Genomic DNA, 22,547 nt, shown 5'->3' with positions numbered 1-22,547 from the left:
TCATTGATGTAGGGCTACTGAGGGTGTGCTTTCACAGCATAATTAGTTCAGGTAATAACTGGAATACTACCCCTAGCTCAACTTCCATCCACACACTGAATTCTCTAGCTCAAGTTAAGTGGTGCTTTAAACTCTAGCTAACTAGTTGGGAGGGGGGAGGAGTTTGAAACTTAAGTGATGTTGATGCTAAAGCTAGTAACTCTCTGGGGATGCAACAACTTGAGTTACAACAAGCATGTAGAGGACAACAAGAGAATAAATAATACCAGTGTGGACTTCTCAAAAATCATGCCAAACCAAACTAATTTCCTTCATTGACAGGGTTACTGTCCTAGTGGTTAGGGGAAGCAGTAGATGTATCTTCTCCCATAGCAGTATCTTGATTTTCAGTAAGGCTTTTGACTTAGTCTCACGTGATTTTTTTCATAAGAAAACTAAGGAAATGTGGACCAGATGAAGTTACTATAAGGTGGATGCATAACTGGTGGAAAGACTGTATTCAAAGATTAGTTATCAGTGGTAGCTGTCCAACTGGGAGGCAGTATCTAGTGGGGTCCTGCAGGAGTCTTTCTTTCGTCCAGTACTACTCAAAATTTTCATTAAAGACTTGGATAATATAGTGTAGAATGTGCTTCTTAAATGTGAGGATTACCACAAAACTGGCAAGGATTGTTAACACTTTGGAGGATCAGATCAGAATTCAAAATAATCTTGCCAAATTGGAGAATTGGTCTGAAATCAACAAGATGAAATCCAGTAAAGTCAAGTGAAAATTTACGAATAAAAAATCAAAAGCACAAATATAAAACTGGGAATAACTGGCTAGGAAATGCTGTTGAAAATGATCCAGTAGTTATAGTGGATCACAAATTTAATGAATCAACAATGTGATGCAGTTACAAAAAAGGTAAATATCTTTCTGGAGTGTATTAACAGGAGTCTCGTATGTAACACACGGGAGGTAATTGTCTCACTTTACTCAGCAGTGATGAGGCCTCTGTTGGAGTACTATGTCCAGTTCTGAACATCTCACTTTAGAAAAGAGGAGGACGAGAGAGCAACAAAAATTATAGAAGGTTTAGAAAACCTGACCTATGAGGAAAGGTTAAAAAGGGGGGGGGGCATGTTTAGTCTTGAGAAAAGAAGACTGATGGGGGATGTGATCATAGTTTTTAAATGTGTTGAGAGATGTTATTGAGAATAATGTCCACTTGAAGGTAGAACAAAAAGTAATCTGCATGCAGCAAGGGAGATCTAGGTTAGATATTAGGGAAATTTTCTAAATATAAGCGGCAATGAAATAGACTTCCAAGGAAGGTTGTGGAATTCCCATCACTGGAAGTTTTAAGAACAGGTTAGACAAACACCTGTCACAAATGTTCTAGGAGGTTTACTTGGTCCTGTCTGAGCACAGAGGGATGGACTAAGTGATCTTTCGGGGTCCCTTTCTGCCCTACAGTTCTATATTGTAACTCAACAGCAACTCATCAAATCAGGCTGTGAAACTCCCATTTTGCTTTGAAGTGTGGTTGCTCTCACTCAGGCTAGGCTAGCTTGAATGCAGTAACTGAAGTACGCTAACTTGTAGTGAAGACAAGCCACTGAAGAACCACCTATCACTGTATGTACTAAGACATGGTAAAGACTTCAAAATAAAAGTATTGTTCTGTCTCCTATAAACATTGCTTCACATAAACCACAGTAATTGCGACCTTCATATTTGGTTTTAAAGCAAAGCTGGAGTGGGGAATATTGCTTTATGGCATTGTGAAAAGAATCTGTTTCAGCAGCTGAAATGTATAATTCCATGTTTTGTTTTGTTTTTTTAAACTCTTCCTAGAGCTCTACTAGGAGCCATGTATGTCAGTTAACCGGGGGTGAGAACTGCCATACTGATGCAAACTCTATATAAAGTTAGATCATAGTCTCTGTTCCTAAAAGTATGCACTTCATCTTGAAAAGTAGACTTGAATTTAGCTACCATCCTACATAGCTCATGAATCTTAGAGCTTTACAAGGTAAGAGTTTAGAGTAAGATAGTGTCACTGGCTGTAGATTAATACATCAGTTATTGATTGTGCTCAGCAATAGCTCTTTTACACATCTTTGAACATCAGACCTAGAGGGAACGGAATGTTAACTGGGGGTTGAGATTATGCTGTACTTGTTTTGAAAAGCGTCATGGAAGTTTTCATCTAGATGGTTGCCATCCTAGTTAGAGTGAAAGGACCATGCTTTAGTATCTCACCTGAAGAATACCATTTACAGAAGAGCAGCACTCTTACTGAACTGAAATGCAGTATGGTCTAATAATCTACTGCTTGACCCATGGTAAAGAACTGCTTTTAAAATTTGGATCAAGTATTACTTCTAATGCAGCTGTTTAAGTCTAGTACTGTAACAATGCTAAACTAAAAGTATGACCAAAGCATTTTATTGCAGAAAATAATGTATATTTCATTATCAAAAGATAGCTTGGGTCTTGAGAAAAGGGGCATACAAAAGTCAGAAGTTCCCAAAACAAGCATTACAGTGAATGAAGTGTTAATGTTGCAAAATGTTATGAAAGGACACAATCACCTTTTCAGGTAAAAAGGTTTAAATGGCTATATTTGACTGTCGTGTACAGTTTTGGAATAAGTAATGGCAATGGGGAGGAGGAAACAAATAGCAGATTAATTTAGTTCTGAAATGTAACTATTTAGGAAAGTATTTCGTTCAGAATCTTGGTTCAAAGACGGCTTGCATGGAAAAATAAACTAAACCTGCTTACAGAATCATCTTGAGCTGTTACCCCATGATGGTTATGTCTGAAATATTGCATGTGGATCTGATTTCAGGCAGAATCTTCTATATTCAAACATTTTGATACTATAATATTTGTTATATGAAAATGGGTTATCATAGATCTAATGTGGACTAGAGACGCAGAAAATCTTATCAATGCTTTTTTCCCTGAATTAAAAAGGAGCCTGGGACTATTGTTATCAAATCTATTTATACAGACTATCCAAAGGCAGCTTTGTTATAGAATTAAATGAATTTAATATGTGGTCAATCATGTATGTATAACTTTCTTCTAAATCACTTTTTACTGCAAAGTTCTAACCGGACTAGATCCACTTGAAGTTGACAGTGCTGTAGCTTCGTCAGATACATTTTATGACAACTGTCATAAACTTAATGTTAATATGTCAAACACCATTTACTGATAAATGGATAATCTCACAACTGAGTGTAATGTACAACTTCCTGCCTGTCCCAAAAATAATTAGGGGAAAAGTCTGCCATAGACACTTTGGCCACATTTGTAAGGATTATTTTTGCTTTTAGAACCTATTTACTTGATGAGCATGGATAAGGGAACTACTGCAGGTTTGTCTTATCTTTTTATAGAAGAATTTTACAAGTTAGTGACTCTGACATACGTGAAGTATCAGGGTTTTTGTGGGTTTTCCCCCCTCCTCTTCTGTGGCAAAACTTATAAACCTATACAGTTTGTCACACTGGTAGTCTTATTTGATTCGAACATAGGGCACGTTGAATGCAAGAGTACAGAAAATGAGAGGAATGGTGGTAAATACAGGAGTCATTTTGAGAAGGGAGGGAGAGCAGGGAGTGAGAGTTTAATTAAAAGTGTGATACAAAGCAAAATTGCATTAAAAAAATTACTGGTACCTGCTGCCCTGTGTGTCTTTCTTTCTTTCCTTTTTTTTAATTATAAAAACAATAATGGTGCAGTTGAAATGAGCAAATGTACAGAACTATAGTTCGCTATACTGACCTGATACCAGAGACAGACAAATTCTACATGGAGAAGGGATATTTTGAACATATATTTCCTTTACCCCAGCTTAAGCTCCACAGAATAATTAAGTACCTCTTCATGATCAGGAGGAAGTTGAATAAAAATGTTTATTACAAAGGTGATGCGTCAGGGGCTTTTTACACTCTTTTTAGACACCTTTCTGCCTATTCTTTCTTTGAGGTTTGAGTACTGTTTAAGGGATGAGCCAACTTTTGTATCACTGCTACTAACTTTTTTTAGGGTGCATTCTGTACAGATCACAAAGATTTCTAACGACTGTTAGTCACTGTGTGAACTAAACGGAAAACCAAAGTCATCTTAAATATCCCATTTAGGGTGTAGGGTTTCTGAATTTTTGGCCCCAAACAGCACTAATTTTGTGAGTGGTAGTATGGGTGCTGAGAAGTAACTATTTTTTCCCCTACAACTACTCAACCTAATTCTGCCTTCTATTAAAATGCCTGAATTAGCAGACCCTTAATTGTTTCTAAATCTGGAATTCCTTACTGAAGATATCCCAAAGGGACTTAAATAAATGTCACTAAGAGCCTGCCATATCCAATATGACAGGTTTCAGAGTAGCAGCCGTGTTCGTCTGTATCCGCAAAAAGAAAAGGAGTACTTGTGGAACCTTAGAGACTAACAAATTTATTTTGAGCATAAGCTTTCATGAGCTACAGCTCACTTCATTGGATGCATTCAGTGGAAAATACCACTGAATGCATCCGATGAAGAGAGCTGTAGCTCACGAAAGCTTATGCTCAAATAAATGTTAGTTTTGAAGGTGCCACAAGTATTCCTCTATCCACTATGAGTTACTCTTTATTAGTGCAACTGTCTCTACTACTCCGTCCTAAAGGAATCTAAATGGCTGGTTTTGTAGTTAAAGGATAAAAGGCATGGACTTTCTTACGCTTATCTTCTGGTTCTGGCATGCTCTGTGGCTTTGGCTAATTAATTGACTGTCTTTCTGCCTCATTTTCATCTGTTGCCTTGCTCCCTGGAGCTTGTATTCCATTTCTGTGAGGCTAAACCTGTTGTTAGCACAATACTGTGAGAGACTCAGCTGGGAGGAGCTGTAGCAATTCCAATGCTTCGTCTAAACGTCCTCCTAAGCCCCGAGCCTGTATGTGTTTTTCAGCCATAACAAAAACGGCCCATTTATACGCTAATTGTCTTTGAAAGGGTCCGAGGCTAGGCTGGCTGCAGTAATGCAGAATTTAGTATACCACCTTAGCCTGCAGCTCCAGCGGGGGCAGGGCTGCCGGGCTGGAGACGCAGCCGTCACCCACAGATGATTTCCTGACCAGCTTCGAAGCTTGGTTTTTGCCTGGTGGAGCCAAGGCACCTGAGCTTCCCTGCGCCGGGCAAGCGATGGGCTTGTGGTATGTGTGAGAGGATCCCTGCCGGGCTTCGTAACCCCCCGCCAGCTACGCTAGTCCCTCGCCCCCTGCCCGTACGCACACTTCTCCCGCTGGGGGGGAAGGGCTCGTCCCCGTCTGGGGGATCGCGGGGCCCGAAGACTCCGCCCCGGGCCTCGCGTCCCCCCACCAGCCTGTGGGGCCACGACGGGGGCGGGCGCGGCGGAGTCCGAAAGGAAACACATCCGCCTCCCGCCAGAACCACTTCCGGGATCCCGGAAGCAGCGGCCCGGCTGCTGCCTCGTCCTATTGGGCAGGGGAGGCCGGTAGCTGGGGTCAGGGACGGACAGAGCCTCTTCCGGGGGAGGGGGCGGGACTTGGGAATGTGCTTCCGGCTCCTCTGTTGGGGGTGGCTGGCGCTTGCTCTCCGGCCCGCCGCTGCCGGTTCGGGGCTGAGGAACAGGGAGGGGGAGGAGGAGGAGGAGGAGGAGGTGCTCGCGGCCCGGGGGAGATTCCGCTTCCTGGTTCTCCTGCCGCCTTCATTGGGGGCCGGGGCAGCCCGGGAGGGGGAGCGGGAGGGCTCGGGCTCCGGCTCCTGCGAGTTTGGGCCGAGAGGGAGCTCAGCACGGTCTGGCGGGTGGGTTCCTTGGGGTGGGGGCGCTGCGACGTAGGGCTCGTAACCGATTTAAATAGTTTTCCGACCCTGCTGTGGCCAAGCCTGGCTAATGCTACTTGTGTCCACGGGCTCTTGTAGACACCGTGCTGAGAGTAAGGGTTTATGAGGGACACAGTGTTTTATGGGGGAGCCCTGGCTAGGCTGGAACACAAAACCAGGCCTGTTGCAAGTACCTAGTCAGCTTTCCAGCCATGCTCTGCCTAAACACTTCTCAGCACTGGTATATGTAGTGGCTCGGTGGGTAGCTTGAAACTGCTGATGAAATTGTATTCAGTAAATATGCGATCAGAAAATTGAGACTGCGAAAGCTGCATCCAGAATGATATGCTTGAATTGTAACGTTTCTGTTGTGTGTTTTCCAATAGGTTGTCAACATGGCTGCTGACTCAGATGTGCTGCATTTCCAGTTTGAACAGCAAGGGGATGCTGTGTTGCAAAAGATGAACCTCTTGAGACAGCAGAATTTATTTTGTGATGTATCAATATATATCAATGATACTGAGTTTCATGGACACAAGGTGATTTTTGCTGCCTGCTCCACATTTATGAGGGATCAGTTTTTGCTCAATCAGTCAAAACAGATGCGAATCACTATATTGCAGAGTGCTGAGGTTGGCAGAAAGTTACTATTGTCTTGTTATACTGGTGCTCTCGAAGTTAAAAAGAAGGAACTTTTGAAATATCTCATTGCTGCAAGTTATCTTCAGATGGTCCACATTGTAGAGAAATGTACCGAAGCATTGTCTAAATATCTGGAAATTGATGCTTCTATGGAGAACAGTAATCAGAACACAGAGAAATGTCATTCCTCAGACACTGAGCTGAAAAATAAAGATGACAGTTTAGATAAAGACTGTGAAATAATTGAAATTTCTGAAGATAGCCCTGTTAATGTAGAATATAATGTAAAACAGGAGACAGGGGATGTCTTACAACCTGCAATGCAAAGCTTAATATCAGAAAGAAAGGACACGAAAACTCCAGAGATTTCCACAGTTGAAATAGGATATAAAGACGATGAAATTTGTATCTTCAGAATGGATTCCATGAGCACAACTAATGTGGAAAATGATCATTTTCCACAGCCTTGCACTTCCTCTAAAACAAGCTTGTATTTTCCAGAAACACAACATTCACTGATAAATTCTACTGTTGAGAGTAGAATTACAGAAGTACCTGGGAGTCAGTTTCAGAGCTTTGTCAGTGACAATACAGAAGGAACCTCGAGTATAATGAGTGGGTTTCAGAGTCTGGAGGATTCTGGTTATTCATGGCGGCACCAGTGTCCTAAATGTCCCCGAGGTTTTGTCCACCTTGAAAACTATCTGAGACACCTAAAAATGCACAAACTTTTCTTATGCTTACAGTGTGGGAAAACATTTACACAAAAGAAGAATCTCAACAGGCATATCCGAGGGCACATGGGCATCCGCCCATTCCAATGCATGGTTTGTCTGAAGACGTTTACTGCTAAAAGCACGCTTCAGGACCACTTGAATATTCACAGTGGGGACAGACCTTACAAATGCCATTGTTGTGACATGGACTTTAAACACAAATCTGCCCTAAAAAAGCACTTGACTTCAGTTCACGGAAGGAATGGTGGTGACAAACCAAACCTTGACACAATTACACAAATCAAAATAGACTATGATTAGTGGATCTCTGGATAGATGTAAAGACATGCTCTATTTAAAACCCTGTTGTGGTGAAATGCCAGATGTTCACCAAATCTTTATGTAACAGAGACAAGTGCAAATATCTAATTTTTGCTTACTGTGTTGAAACCTAGTATTGGTGCAATTGTTTGGATAGTTTGCTAGTTGAAGGTAAATGGCAAAATATGGGAACAAAATTTGTGCTCCTTTACAGGTACTCATGGTATAGATAAAAGACAGGTCCAAACAACTTTTTCTTGCTTGTCTTTCACTCCTCCTCCTCCCATTAGAAGACACTGCTAATATTTGCAGGACCCTTTGTCTCAATGAGCTGAAACCTGAACTGTTGCTTTCCCAGCCTTTAGTAGAGTGGGGAAGGGGATGTCAATACCTATTCAGGGAGTCAATCATTCCCACTCAACTGAGCATTCTAAGAGCAATAGTTCATATTTCAGTTTATGGTGAGGTCACCTTCCTGGTTCACCAAATTGTTGGTTCTTTTAGTAGAAAGAAGTCATGGGTTATTCTATTCTATATAGATTTTTCTACCACACTCATCAAATCTGATTCTCAAGTGTGTAGGTTTAAAAAATAAAAACAGGAAAACTCTCTAATGAAACTTTAAAATTGTCTTTATAAATAGAGGAGCAGTAAAAGGCACAAACAAACACACTATTCAGTTCAGTTTTAACTGAATAGGGTCTCATTTTATTCATGTTTTAAAGTTTTCTAACCTGTTTCTGACAGCTTTGTTCTCACTGATACAAATTGTCTGGTTGTATACTTGTTTTAGTAATCAAACCCTAAATTAATTCTTTGCCTTCTGATTGTATTTTATGTGTGTCTTAGTTTTGTAAATCTCAGATGTGTACTGCCGCTGTGAAAATCTGAGCTATGAGCTGTCACATGTTAGGAATCTATATCTATTTGAAAGACGTCCTTTCTGTATAAGGAGCAGTTTGGATACTGAGGACTCTTCAGTCTGTAATTGTATGATATTGTAAAACACTATTGTATGTGTCTGGGTAGATGTCTTACACTTCATGGTTTTACCTGCAGGCATCAAACTGCCCTATAACTCAAACACTTTTATCTTGTGCCCGTCCTTGAGTGGCATATATGTTTCTTCCATTTAATGTGGTATAAATAAAGATCATATATAGTTATTGGAGTGGAATAATGCCATTTATTCTAGATCCTCTTGCATTAGAAAAAACAGCAGCACTCTTTCTTGTGTATTTGTAGTGCGTAAGGATATATTTCCACACTGATCTTATGTCAGTTGCAAAGGGATATCTTTAGTTAACTTCCTGTATATCTTGTAGTACAAAAGCCATTCATTTGGCTTTCACTCACCAGCCAAATTAGGTGGGGTTTGTGTGAGCAATATATACTGTGTAACTTCCTATTATTCGTCTGTAATAGCAATGTTCAGCTGTACTGGTATGATGACTTCTCTCTACTGGAAACCCAATTTTGGCAGGTTTAATACTTTAGCCATTTTACCTTTGTTTCAGGATGAGTTTGTAATAGGTCCTTCACTTGACAGTTAGAATCATGCTTTGAATAACTGATTTACCAGTCACTTATTATAGTGCCTGGAGGTCTCAGCTGAGTTCAGGATCCCATTATGTTAGGCACTGCACATGAACATCAGAGATAATTCCTGTCTCAAATGGTTTACAATCTAAATAGATAAGCTAGAGGGTGATAGGAAGTACAGCTATCTCTATTTTACAGATTTTTACAGTACCCTCAGGCTACTGAGGCACAGAGAGACTAATGAAGAACATGCTTCAGTTCATTTTACATAGTGTGAAGTAGTCCTATTGAAGTGAATTGGTGGACTAGTCCATGTGTAAAGTTAAGCATGGATATAAGTCTCTGTAGGAATGGGGCCCAAGTGATATGCCCAAGGAAGGCATAACTGGCTAACTGAAACAATATCCTGAGTCCCAGTCTAGTGCTTTAAGCATAAGATATCTTTCATCTCTCTGTTCTGGCATTCTTAATTATAATAATTATATTTGTCAAACTAAGGTTTTGGGTTTTGTTTCCTTATTTGCTGGACACTGATGCATAATGTATTTTGCGAGTTTTAAGTTTGAAACATGGCTGTTTTACAATTGTGGTGATTGCTTTTTATGGCATTTTGTTAGTTTTGGTTTGTATTCCTTGGCTACATCTGTTTGCAGTCTTATTGAACTTGCATTTAGTGTTGGGTGTGCCCTCACACAGTAACAAATGTAAAGGATTCATTTTTGGTTGTGTAAATGTCTTTACTTAATGGTAACATTAACGGCTCACCTGACTTCCAAAAACATATTCTTACTCTGTGCTCTTGGTTATTGTATTAACAAATGTTAACTGGGGTGTATGTACAGGTTTATATCTAACTGTTCATTTCTGCCTGCAGATTTGCACACTTTTTTTTTTGAAAATCAGGTTCTTAGGAGATGTCAGAAAACATTGGAGAACTGTATTAAACTAACAAATTAAGGAAAACTTGATGCTCCTTTTAAATTGGACCCTTTATAATATTGTAGTATAGAAGTTAAATGTATTGTGCTGTTTTAGGGCCGCTAGAGCCTTGGTGTCTTAGGCATTTTAGTTGAACAAACCCATTCTGGCAAGTGCATGAGTCTCACCAATATGAATTTAAACAATCATTGCCTGATATAGGTGTGTTACTCATGTTTTCCTAACTGATAAAGGGGAAATAGACCCTATGATCTTGATATGCACCTTCTGTGTGAGGATTGGTAACTTTTGTTTAGCAGTTGTAGTGCATGTACATCTGAGAGGAAGCTGTGTGTACCTCTTCGGTGGCTAGAATTTCTTACGTGATGAATTTTGTTATAAGAGAACGGGACTCGGGCATATATATGCATATAACTCCCCTTGTACCACCTTCTTAAATGTAACCATTTGCTCTATTTATAACATAAATAAAATGGAATGGAAATAAGAGGCATTGTTTGTATATACACACAACTTTGAGGAAAATCATTGAGAGTCTGAAACAGCCTTAAAGTATTGGATATTGTGTTAAGAAACTGTTTATTTCTGACTTGATATTCTAAGCACACTCTCAAGTGCTACTCATGTTGGGAACTATAGTACCTTTATATATGTATGTAACAATTACCTTCTGTGGTAGTCTGCAAGATAAATGATTTCTCTGAGCACAGGATGCAGGATTTATACTGAAAAAAGAAAAGGAGTACTTGTGCCACCTTAAAGACTAACCAGTTTATTTGAGCATAAGCTTTCGTGAGCTACAGCTCTCTTCATCGGATGCATAAAAGACTGAGTCAGTCTGAATAAAGAGTTGTCAACGTTTATTATAGCTCTTTAAAGCTGGAAACTGCCTACTTAATTATCAGGGGCCTCTAGAAACATAGATGCAAGAATGTAGCAAAAAAGGGAAGTTGTTGCAGATCCTTTCTGAGATGTCCCTGGTTGAAGTTTCAACTTAGTATAACTGCCCCTTAGAGTTCTTTGTTGTTATATAGTGCAAAAGGCCTACCTTCTTTTTTGTGGCAAGAGAGAAAGCAGGCTTGGAGTTTTTATTTCCACTAACACAGCTTTCCTTTTTGGTTTTTGTACCAGGTAATTACTGAGGAGGAAAAGAAGGCAATAGCCAAGTAAACAAACATGCTCAACTTGCAGCATCTGTAGCACAAGTCTTCATGATTCCTCTAACTGCAGCCTTCAGTTCTGCTCCTAAGTTGTATTAATACAAGAAAGGCTTTAAGCAGCTGCAGGGCTACAGCCTGTGGACAAAGGACCATGGCCCTTCTTCTCTGAAGGCCAAGTAATGGGGTAAAGTAGAAAATAAGACACACACACCCCTTCCTCTGGGGCAGCTGCGCTCCTGGGCAGGCTTGCTCGCTGCCCGTAGAGTCTAGGGCTCTACACGCCAAGGCAGAAAACTCATCGCACTAGCCTGGGGCAGGAGGAGGAGGGGCTGCTCCCTCAAGGCTGGGAGCCTGCGCCAGGGGCGGGGGAAAGGATACCTCTCCAGGGTACTCCATGCCTCCAGCCTGAACGGGTAGGAGAGCTGGGGCTTGCCTGCTCCATCAGTCCTGTCCCGCCCACGAGGCACGAGGTCCGCCCCTCTCTCGCCTCTCACCCAACCGGAGCGGGACTCGCTGTCATGTGATAGGCGTGAGCGGGCGGTGCCAGCCGAGGCTCCCCTCTCACGTGATCCTGGCAGCTCTCGCGATAGTAGCGGGGCGGAGGGGCTGGGCTCCCGTCTGTCACCGCGATGAGGAGGCGCCGCCGAGGCCCCCGCTGCTGCCACCGCCGGGCCGCTCCGGGCTGCCCGCCCCATGGAGTGTGAGAGGCCGGTGCCGCCTCCTGCTCCCGGCCCGGCCGCGCCTCGCAGGTAGGGCCGCTGGGTGGGCGGCGCCTGGCCGGGGAGAGCCCGGCGGCCCGGCCTGGCTCGGCCGGAGGGAAGGCGGGGGCCGTGCTCTGGGCGGCTGGCCCGGAGGAGTATCCCCCGGGCGGGAGAGCCGGGGCGCTCCTGCGGCAGCCCCGCCCCCTCCCCGGGTGCCCTGCGGCAGCGCCGCGGCGGAGGGTCTCTCAGGCCGGGCCCCTCGCTCGGGGCGGGGCTGCCTGCGTGCGGAGCAGGCTCGGAGGAGCGGGCCCGTCCGCTCCTTCCCCGCCCCCTCGCTGTCAGGGGCGCGCTCAGACCCCCCCCCCCCGGCCCAGCGGCGGGTGCGGTTGGCAGCCCCGTGGCCGGGTGGTGGTGGATCCCTGTGTGGTGCGGCCGGCGGCCGGGGGGCTTTCCCCAGCTTGGGTCTGGCTCGGCTCCTGGCCAGGCTGCTGGAGAGTCCCAGCTGCCATTTGATGGCTCCTGTGCGGTGAGCTGGGGGAGCTCAGCCCCGTTCCCGGGGGGCGGGTGTCTGCGTTGCCAAACCACCGCCGCGGCTGTCGCTGCGGGGCTGCACGCAGAGGCCACACACGGATTAGAGTGGGACAGGGACGGGGCTACGCTCCCACCTGAGGCTGTGTCTAAACCAGCGTTCTCTTCTGCTTGTCTGCTGCCGCACCTCCACTAGTGAGAGCACTAACACGTCGTACAGGCCACTGGGATTTTTAGTCACCCCGCCAACTAGCCCTGCTCCCAGCCTGGGAGGTCTAGACATCATGAACTAGTGCTTTCTGGTGTGGAGGGGAGTCCGTCTGACTGCATGAGCATTCCCACTCTTACCTCTTCTTGTGGAGCTGCACCTGTGGGGAAACTTGAAGAAAAATAGTAGTGCAGACAAGGCCCTCGAAGTGGTTCCATCTGGTCATCCTTGATGCAGGGTGCTTAGTAGGCACGCTCACCTTGCCTCTTCTCTTCCTGTAGAAAAATTGAGGACTTATAAGTACAAGAATCAGGAGGAAGTTTAGAGAAGAACAGCAATATGACTGATTGGTAGGAGTGTTGATTTAGTAGGAAGGATTAAAGGGGGAGAAGCTTATACCTAGAAATAAGCTAAAATTAAGACAATGTCTAGACTGAGTATCAGGAAAGATTCTGATAGCAAAATCTTCTAGATGTCTTTTCTGTGCCATATGTGTTCTGTAGATGGAGAAGTTGGGTCTAACCATAATTTGGCTGTTTTTGTAGCCCAATTTATCCTCTTTATATTGGTTAGAAAAACAAATCTACATCCTTGTAATTAATTATCATTAAGAGGAAAAACAGATGATACAGAATGTTAAATGAGACCATACTAGTGAAATTGTAAGTAACCATTTGACCCAAATAGATCTCTTTTTGACCCTCTGTCTTTTTTTGTTTAAAAGATGTCACTGGAAATTCCAGAGTTTAAAACATATACTGCTGTCATGCTGTAATGTTCCATTAAACATCAAATTCTTATTCTTAGTAACTAACTATGCTTTCCCTAGATCTGTATGCCTTTCTTATCTAATATGAACAATAGTCTTCAGTATTAACAAGCTTTTTCAACAAGTAGTAGAATTAATTAGCATTTCCATCTTGTATGGAATAGTTCAGTTCCATACAAAAAATAAAATTCTGTCAACTTAATGGCAATACTAGAGATTGCTTAAAGTGCAGTTCTGTTTGGTCTTGAGTATTGATCTTTTCTGACTTGGCTGACTTATGGCAGAGGATGTAAATATTTATATCTAACATGCTTTCTGGAAAATCAACTATTAGATGTAAAATGTAGCTTGCTGCATAAAATCTTTATAATTATTAATGACCTGAACATTAATAGTACCTCTGTCTTTGCTTTTCTTATTGGATGGAGGATCCCACTGAACATAACTTGTATCCTTGTACAAGTTTTACAATTCTAAAAAGTGTCCTCATGCTACTCCCAGAAGCCCTCTGCTTTCATGAAACTCAGTCTTTAGGGAATTACTCAGTCTTTAGGGAATTACTAACTCTTGCTCAAAAAGTTATTTGTGAAATTTGTTAGTGTATGGACTGTTCACTTGTAAAAGTGGTGGTTTAAAAGGCGCAACGGGGTGCATGGGAGAAGATTCAGGATAAACACAGAAAGAATTGCCCCACATGATCCTTGGTCCTCTGTTAAACCTTTTATATTACAGAAAAATAGCACCCTTTAAGTGCAGATCTACTCTGAAAAGTAACTATAAAAATAGCACCTTCTTATTCAGCAAACATACTTTTTTGGTATTCAAAATAATCTTCACTGATTTTAGTGACAAACATTTTTGCCATTTTGTCCTCCTGTTAGTCTTGAAAAATCAACACAGCTATGGGAGATGGATTTTCATCACACTTGTGGGAAGGCCAAATTCGGCTTTCAATTGCACCCCTGAAACCCTGCAGAAAACGAATATATAACTTGGGGAACATCTTAACATGCAGAATCCTTATTACTGGTGGTGATCCTTGAACAGGAAATAGAGCATCTTGACTGACCTCCTGGGTGACTAGAGCTCTGGCATTTACAAAAAGAAAAAAACAAACCCATTTATATGTGAAAAGTAATGTTTATCTAGAAGTCAGAGTAATTTTTATATTATATTAGTGCATTACATAGTGTAGCCATGTTTCAACAAATAGCCTTAGAAAAAAAGGGTAAAGTCTAAGTAGACAATTTTATAAGAAGTTATGATAGTGATGATCACCGTAGAAACATGCATAAATAAATCTAGGAAAAGTATTAGAGCAGAATACAAGACTAAGCCAGGTTTTTAAAAATTATCTCAAGTCCATAATACGAGGAGCCGTGAAAACAGTAGCTTGTTTTGGTCTGTTTCAAGTTGCAGTACATTGGTGTGATGTTTCTTAAATAAAACAAACATTTCTTCCTACAGTATGATTCTTTTGCTGTCCCCAGAGATAAATGCAGGTTTCCAATAAAAAGTCAGATCAGAACAGTATCTTGGAATATTGTCCTGTAGTGGTCATTGAACAACTCCCTTTACATTTAGGCTGTTTCTCAGAAGATTTAAATATGATGGACATTATGCGATATGCAGAAACAAGCAAGTCTGTTCTATCTAAAGAGAATTTATTTTCACTTCGAGCCATCAGAGCTAAAAGATGCAAAGCTATTATTGGGACTGCTCACTTCCACTTCCTGGGCCTTTAATATGAACTCAGTTTCTTAGATCCGCATGTGATGGTTGTTAGAGTAATACATGGGAGACTAAAGTCCTTTTAGGAAGTAATTTAATACTAATAACATGGACTAACATGGACAATAAGTACTAACATGGACAATAAGTTACTGAGCTAGATGAGATGCTTTCAACTTTAAGTAACTTCAGAAGGAAGGTTTGACAAACCTACTCATTATAGTACAAACAAGTGATTAATCTGCTTGTACAAATGGAAAATTGCAATGGATGCTTTGAAATTTGCCCATTTTAAGATCCCATGTTGTCTGCATCTAGCGACTATGTAAAGAACGCAGCCTCAGAAGCATGGTTAAAATCATAGTAAGATTGTTTAATATTAGAACTAAATCCATGTTGTAATTTTTAATGCCTAATGCACTCAATCTTTAATAGTTCAAAGTGCTTAATAGTAGAATTAAAAATTGGGCCAGATCGAGACTTCAGTGGGTTTTGAATCAAGTCCATAAGGAAGGTTACAGGATCCAGTAAGCATACCAGAATTGGTTTAAAATATGAGCCCCATATACCATATCACTCCATTGTGAATCAGCTTCACAAATTATAAAGTTTAAAAAAATATATATGTTTGAAGGAAAGTCAAGTACACTTATTGTGGCTGATAGGAAAATTTAAACATTCCCTTGCAGGGTTGTGAACTCAAATTCAGCAGCATTTTGCTCCTGCAACAGAAGCAGAAAGTGAAACTTGATTATCTGAACTAGTCTGTCCCAAATGCACTAGTTACATAATAAATAGCAAATAGTATATTTAGACTTCTAAAATCTTCAGGCTTAGTAATCTAAGATGCTGCTCTTAATAAGACAACAGCTGAAAAATCACATTTGTCTGAATATTTTTACCTACTACTGTTAAAAATAAAAAGTACTCTCTGTTTACTTTCTGTATTTGACAGCACTTTGTGCTTAGTCATTTTTTATATTGTGTTTATGGGTTTTTCACACAGAAAGATCGGGGCAACTCCAGGGTAATGGTAGCACCTGAAAATACTTTGTTCGTCTCTTTAAAAAAGACTAGATTTTTAAGTTGACAATTCTTGTCAGAATGATTTTTGGTAGGGCACTTTTTTTTAAATTTTGTTCAATTTTTAGAGTATCAGAGCAATTTGTTTTTCAGTAGGACATCCCTAAATATGTTCCTTGTCAGAAAAAATAGGAGTCTGTACAAAAATTTCTTTATACTTTTCTAAGAAACTGACTTGATAATTTGGAGACTTTAGTTAGAATCCTTTTTGAACATACTGGAGAGCAAAAATATCAGAATAGTTGGCATGACTCTTAGCTCGTACACACTAGCACTTACTTCGATATAACTTAAGTTGCTCAGGGGTGTGGAAAAGCCACTCCCTGAGCAATGTAAGTTACACCGAGAATGTGGACAGCGCTATGTTGGTTGGAGAAGCTCTCCTGCCGACATAGTGACTGCCGCTCTGGGAGGTAGAGTAATTATGCCGATGGGAAAGCTCTCTTTCATCAGCCTAGAGCATCTGCACTACCGCGGTGTAGCTACATTGGTACAGCTGTGCTGCTGTAGTGATTCTAGTGTAGACTAGCCTTTATTTAAAAGCCTGGAAAATGAGCTGGTACTGTTACCTGCAAGTTTCTGAATTAATTGTGGAAGCTAAGCATATATATGCTCTCTGAATAAAGATTACTGCCCTTTGAATCTATTAATGAGGGACGTGGGAATGGAGACTGTTCAGTCAGTGACTCGTGTCATGCTGTTACCTAGATTGTATGTATACCAGACTTCTTAAAATTTCCCACTTGCTACTCATGACAGAAATGGTGGAAATTTAGAATGTTACCGGTGTTGTCTAACCTAATGCTATTGGTCACCAGCAACCAGTCTTCACTGGCATTAGCAGTAGTATAGCAGAACCTGTGGTAGCAAGGGTGGGAAGTCTTAGGATCTATCTACTTTAGATGTTTTTCTTTTCTCTACAATTGCATTTTTGTTTGCCTACCATTGGATACTCAAGGGTTGAGGTGGACTAAATGGCATTATACATTTAAATTCATAGGGAAATCAGGATGCTTTTAGCATTTTGTTCACTCTTGCTAATTGTACTTTTGAATATCCATGTCTGAAGATGCATGTAACAAAAATAATCCTTACAGGTATGCAATGTTTTGCCTAAAAAAAGTGTGTGTCCCTCCCTAGTAAAGTGTGTGCTTTATGGTAGGGTTAAAAATATACTTCACGGTGTGACTATGCTCACTTAGTATTGAACATATTGGATCCACATTTAGGGTCAGTGGGATAAGTCCAAAGTTTAATTTCTGCATTGTCTTACTTTTTTCTAATTTTTGTATAAAATGTAATTCCCAAATGATGCTGAAAATCTCATTGAGATAAGAACATCTTGTACAAGTATCCTGTTGCTTAAAGAGCATTGGATGCTCAGTGCTAAATAGCATTTCTAAACAGATGGTCATAATTAAAATAAAATGCATCCACTTTTCAAGTCTTATGCAGTGTTCTAATAAGTATTTTAGTGGTCCAACATATACTAACATCACTAACTAAACAGTAGAACAGCCAACAATTGATTCAAAATGAAAATGGAAAGTTGTTGAATTCAGATGGGACAGGGGGAAACTGTTGGCTTCCTCAAAACAATAACATTACCTTATTTCCACTTTTGGAAAAGAAAATATAGTATTGAGCCTTTAACTCTTTATAAATATAGCAGTGTAGGGAGTAATGTGAGTTCATCTGCATTTTTAAAAAGAAAAGTGCTAATTGGACAGATTAATAGCACTTATGCAAGCCATCTGGTTTCTAGGATTTTGGTAGCATCAGAGCCAACAGGTAAATTGTTGTAGAGTAGTTATGGGTGTGGCTCTTTAGTTTTAACCTTTACAAGCACCTACCAGTTTGATAGTGTCAGTGTTGAAGGCTTGAATTTAAATAGTTTAGTTGAAGTTCTTAGCTGGAGTAGCCTTTAAATATTTGGGCTTGTTTTCTTTTTATTGATTTTGAATTATGTAAGATGGGATGTCTTTCAGAATATATGAGTAAATTTTCCCTTTTCCCTTCAAACATATTTCTACATAGGATTTACGTGGAACCTCTGCACAAAGTGAGATATTTCAAAGGAAAGACCTGCTAATAATAAACTGAAGTTGTTGCTTGTTGGATCTAGATGGCGTTTTGGTGACATTTTCCATATTGTAATTTGGTCTCAATATTTTTACCTTTCCTTGTTGTGGAACCAGCTACAGTGCTATGCTCTGCAAACAATTGTGTGAACAAAGTATCAGCTGTGTAATTGCCCCCAAATACCTGGATTTCCAGTACAGCAGAGATCTTTCTGCCACAGACTTACGTACGTGGAGTTTCACTGTTATGAATATGAGGTAGCGAATGTGTGAAATGCAAATAGAGAAATGTACGCCCCTGGGAGCAAGTCCTCTGATGGGCTGTTACAAGGGAGGTGATGTGAACACAGATTTACTCTCCCATTCCAGCAATAAATGTTTTACCACTTTTAAAAACAAAAAATGTAAGTGTATAATGGATTCTGTTTCTATAAAGCAATGTTTATACTGACACCTGTTTAAATTTGAACAAGATGGGTAGGATGAAACATCTGTGATCATGTTGCACTCCACTTTGTGATAGTAAAACAAATATAATATTTCTTTGACTTCCCACCACCCTTCAATTATTAGGGAGTGTTCTTAGTTTTTGAAAATTGTGAGCTTGATTTGTATCTGAGGTTCTGCCTTTAACCTTTTATGTGCCAACCAATGTTTTTCTGTAAAGTGTTTTAATTCCATGAGTATACAAGAAACCCTGATGACATTTACTGAAGATAGGCTCACAAACTGGATTAGTGTAGACTAGCTGGAAGAATGTGATGGGATTATTGAACTGTTATTATTGATTGATATAACAGAGGCAGGGTTGGATTCATTATATGGGGATTTCAACATAAGTTTTTGGGTTTTATTTAATAAAATGTTAAAATCTTGCTTTTTAAATTAAAAGCAACTAATTGCAAAATGTTGTGTAGAAACTACATCCTTTGTTCATTTACTTTCCAGTTGCCAAAATACGGGACAGTGAAATAATGGTCTTCTAGTCTGCTAAACAAGCATCCAACTTCCACAATGCCTGTGCAGGCAGCTCAGTGGACAGAGTTTCTGTCCTGTCCAATCTGCTACAATGAGTTTGATGAGAATGTGCACAAACCCATCAGCTTAGGTTGCTCTCACACTGTCTGTAAGACCTGCCTGAACAAGCTTCATCGCAAAGCATGTCCTTTCGACCAGACTGCCATCAACACAGACATCGATGTGCTTCCTGTAAACTTTGCACTTCTCCAGTTAGTTGGAGCCCAGGTATGACTTAAGGAGCTCTTTACTTTTTTCCAACATTACCATTTACATTTTACCATTGCAGCAGGAATACATCCTCACTGTTTCAGTCTGGGATAAGAAAAGGTCTGATCTTTATAGCATCTGAAGGCCTGTGTACGCTACAAAGACAATTACATCAGGAGACCAGGTTACCAGACACCTGTCCCTTGTCACAACTAAAACAATATTTCGTTGTGTTGTGTAGACAGGACTCTGTGTTCTAACAGTGACGCTGTAATGTACCACAGTTCTGGACAGAATATGTCTGTAAAATGATTTTAAGAGTGTCTTCCAGTATAACTGGGTGTACAGCTGTGTGAGTTTGTAGATAAATACCTCCTGGACCTAGAGGACAATCAGCAGTGTCATTAGAAAAGTTAATCTACAGATTACACTCATTCATCCTTCTCATTGGGAACTAGTTGAGTCAAAACCTCATGTTACTTCTTACATTGAAAAGAATCTGACCTCTGAACCCAGGTTCAGACATCTGTTCTTTTGAAGCACCCATGATGAGGGCTTTTAGGTTTGAGAGAGTCTCATCAACTAATTGAATTAGAAATTTTTCCCTCCAGTGCCTCAGAGTGGTGGCACAGGAATGTTAATAAAGTCAGCATTGCACTTCAGGAAACTTGTAAGTAAATAATCTATCTCTCTTGTGCCCTTTCACATGTGTGTTCAAAGAGTTTATCTTTTCAAGTTAATAATTCTTTAAAAGAATTGGGATGCCACCTGCAGAGGGTGCATTTTATTGTGAGCTGCTTAGTGCATTGATTATTTTAATTTGTCATCCAGACAGATGTGACAACAATGGGTATATTAAAAAAGTCATTGTGTATGTTATGGAACATAGTGTCATACACTAGTATGTTTTCCCTTCTCAACTTCATATATTTATTTAATTCTCTATTGCTAATAAAGTGTTTGTAATAGTCACCTTGTCTGCCTATTACAATCTTCACTTCCTCTGACTGCCCCACTTCTCAGAGTACACCTTAGCTTGTTCAGTACATTGTAACTAAAATCACCTTTGTTTTCTGCCACTCTGACCAGATCATGCCCACGGTGAGTCATGCACCAAGTTCAGATTCACCATTCTTCCCTTTTAGGACTGCAGAGCATGCTGTGCTTGGCTACATTTCTATCTCTAATTTCTCCTTGTTCACCTTTTCGTGTTCTGCTCTTGGCCAGTTAATTGCATCTGGTCACTTCCTTGGTCTTCTACAAGCAACTCTGCACTTCTTCTCATGCTGCCCCTATGCATTGATCATTCTCCCAGGCCCTGTGTACCATGCACCTTACCTTTCAAATAACCCTTCAGAGGTCAGTTCTTTCAGCTGGTCTTCCATCACAGACCTCCCCTCCTGCCCTGTTTTCCTCTTTAATCTCCAAATGTTAATGTATCTATCCAAAAGCACCACAAGAAATGTTCTGTAACACTATCATAATAATATCTTAATCTTTCGTCACCATAACAGTCATCCTCTATAATCCCTTGCTGTATTATGAGTATTACATTCCAAACATCATGGCGTTGAACCTGTCTTTCATTTCTCTGTGAAGAGTAGTGTAGATCTATGGTGTTATATAATTAGCTTATACTGTGATAAGGTGAGTAAGGCAGGTCATGGGAAAGATTATGGACACTGGCTACAACTCCCTTTTCTTTCCTTTGCAATTTTTGTAGGTACCAGATCATCAGACAGTAAAGTTAAGTAACTTAGGAGAGAACAAACATTATGAGGTAGCAAAGAAATGTGTGGAAGATTTGGCACTCTACTTAAAGCCACTAAGTGGAGGAAAGGGTAAGTCGTCTTAAAACTCTGCAATTCTTGGTATATCAGACAAGCTTACTCTTAACAGAAGTATGTTCTCAGTGCTAACTGGTTTCAGTCTGTGAAGTGATAGTTCTATCTTTCTGGTAACTTTTCCTTTATGTCTTTACTGGTTCGTGCACATCTATGGTGCTTTGTAAATAAGTCTAGCAGCTATATTGTTTTTGCTTTTGAGGGTAACTAGTACGTGCTTTTCATTTAATAATGTTCTCACCTAAGCATAGGAAAGGAACCCAAACTCTTCAAGCTAAACAGGTGGTTTGTTTTGACATAGTTAAATGTAAGATTTTAATTTAAATTCCTTTATTAGTCAGCTATTCATGTATGATTGTAGTGACAAGGGATGGACTGAAACAGACAAGTGCCAGAAAGCCTTTGTGGTGTTCTGCAGGGAACTAAGGAATGTTCTGTAGTCCATGTTGAAAGCTGTCCGAAGTGTTATATGCTCCAAAAGTGAGGTGGGGATCCTACATAAAACCTAAAAATGGCATGGCTTTATCAGACATGGCACAGAAAAGGGGCATAGAGTGAAAATAGACCAATTTAGTACCGATCTTGATAAGCAGTGGGGGGCTGAGTGGGAGATACTTCAACAGCAAGGATCAGTAGTGTTGGATCAATGCTGTGATGGTGAGTGGCCTCTTAGGCGAAAAGAGTTCGTGGTGGGGTATGGCATTGGTCTGTTGCTTAAGCCTATACTAGAAATGGTTGTTTGCCTTTCACTTGATCAATCTGTCTTATTATTAAGACTTAGTTGACCATTTACCTCTTTCTTTAAAGGAGTTGCTAGTTTGAATCAGAGTGCCCTGAGCCGTCCAATGCAAAGGAAACTGGTGACGCTAGTGAACTGTCAGCTGGTGGAGGAGGAGGGTCGTGTTAGAGCCATGCGGGCAGCACGCTCACTTGGTGAAAGAACTGTGACAGAACTGATTTTACAGCACCAGAACCCTCAGCAACTGTCTGCCAATCTCTGGGCTGCTGTCAGGGCACGAGGATGCCAGTTTCTAGGGCCAGGTAGGACTATTGCAGAATGGATCTGGCTGTTTCTTTTCTTACCAGGAAGAACATTACTTGGGAGTCTTGTCATTGCAGTTTGGAGGTAGATGTACTCTTGTTTTTCAGGTTTATGGGAAAGAGCTAAGGGAGGGGGGAGAAGGTTAGGTATTCTAACCAGTATACCTCTTGGTTTTGTTATGGTCTATCC

At 40.8% G+C, this 22,547-nt stretch overlaps 2 protein-coding genes across 8 annotated transcripts in view; both read left to right on the top strand.

Annotated features, from left to right (window-relative positions):
• The first annotated feature begins 5,551 nt into the window (after positions 1-5,551).
• On the top strand, positions 5,552-8,669 carry ZBTB6 (zinc finger and BTB domain containing 6). 2 transcript variants are annotated; one of them, XM_048822518.2, is made up of 2 exons: positions 5,552-5,613; positions 6,211-8,669. In XM_048822518.2, exon 2 carries the CDS (start codon positions 6,220-6,222, stop codon positions 7,501-7,503), a length of 1,284 nt encoding a protein of 427 aa, XP_048678475.2. In that variant the 5' UTR covers positions 5,552-5,613; positions 6,211-6,219; the 3' UTR covers positions 7,504-8,669. The 2 variants fall into 2 exon arrangements, with proteins under 2 accessions (XP_048678475.2, XP_048678476.2); XM_048822519.2 differs by lacking the exon at positions 5,552-5,613 and adding an exon at positions 5,656-6,082.
• A 3,063-nt stretch (positions 8,670-11,732) lies between these two features.
• RC3H2 (ring finger and CCCH-type domains 2) overlaps positions 11,733-22,547 on the top strand; it is a 40,096-nt gene continuing 29,281 nt past the window's right edge. For 3 of the 6 annotated variants that reach the window (XM_048822516.2, XM_048822512.2, XM_048822517.2), the window contains exons 1-5: positions 11,733-11,893; positions 18,202-18,472; positions 19,194-19,490; positions 21,196-21,313; positions 22,124-22,357. In XM_048822516.2, the coding sequence (XP_048678473.1) occupies positions 19,260-19,490; positions 21,196-21,313; positions 22,124-22,357 (583 nt within the window). In that variant the 5' untranslated portion in view covers positions 11,733-11,893; positions 18,202-18,472; positions 19,194-19,259. Of the gene's footprint in view, positions 11,894-18,201; positions 18,473-18,501; positions 18,650-19,193; positions 19,491-21,195; positions 21,314-22,123; positions 22,358-22,547 lie in introns of those variants that run through there. The other 3 variants (XM_048822513.2, XM_048822514.2, XM_048822515.2) reach the window with 3 other exon arrangements.

Source organism: Caretta caretta, chromosome 16 (assembly GCF_965140235.1).
Source record: "Caretta caretta isolate rCarCar2 chromosome 16, rCarCar1.hap1, whole genome shotgun sequence".
Lineage (NCBI taxonomy): Eukaryota > Metazoa > Chordata > Testudines > Cheloniidae > Caretta > Caretta caretta.
Note: the sequence above shows the minus strand (reverse complement) of the source record. Positions and strands in the feature narration are given on the sequence as shown.

What these genes read in the sequence shown, in the direction of transcription:
- ZBTB6 (XM_048822518.2), top strand. Translation starts at nt 6,220, where the DNA reads ATGGCTGCTGACTCAGATGTGCTGCATTTCCAGTTTGAACAGCAAGGG.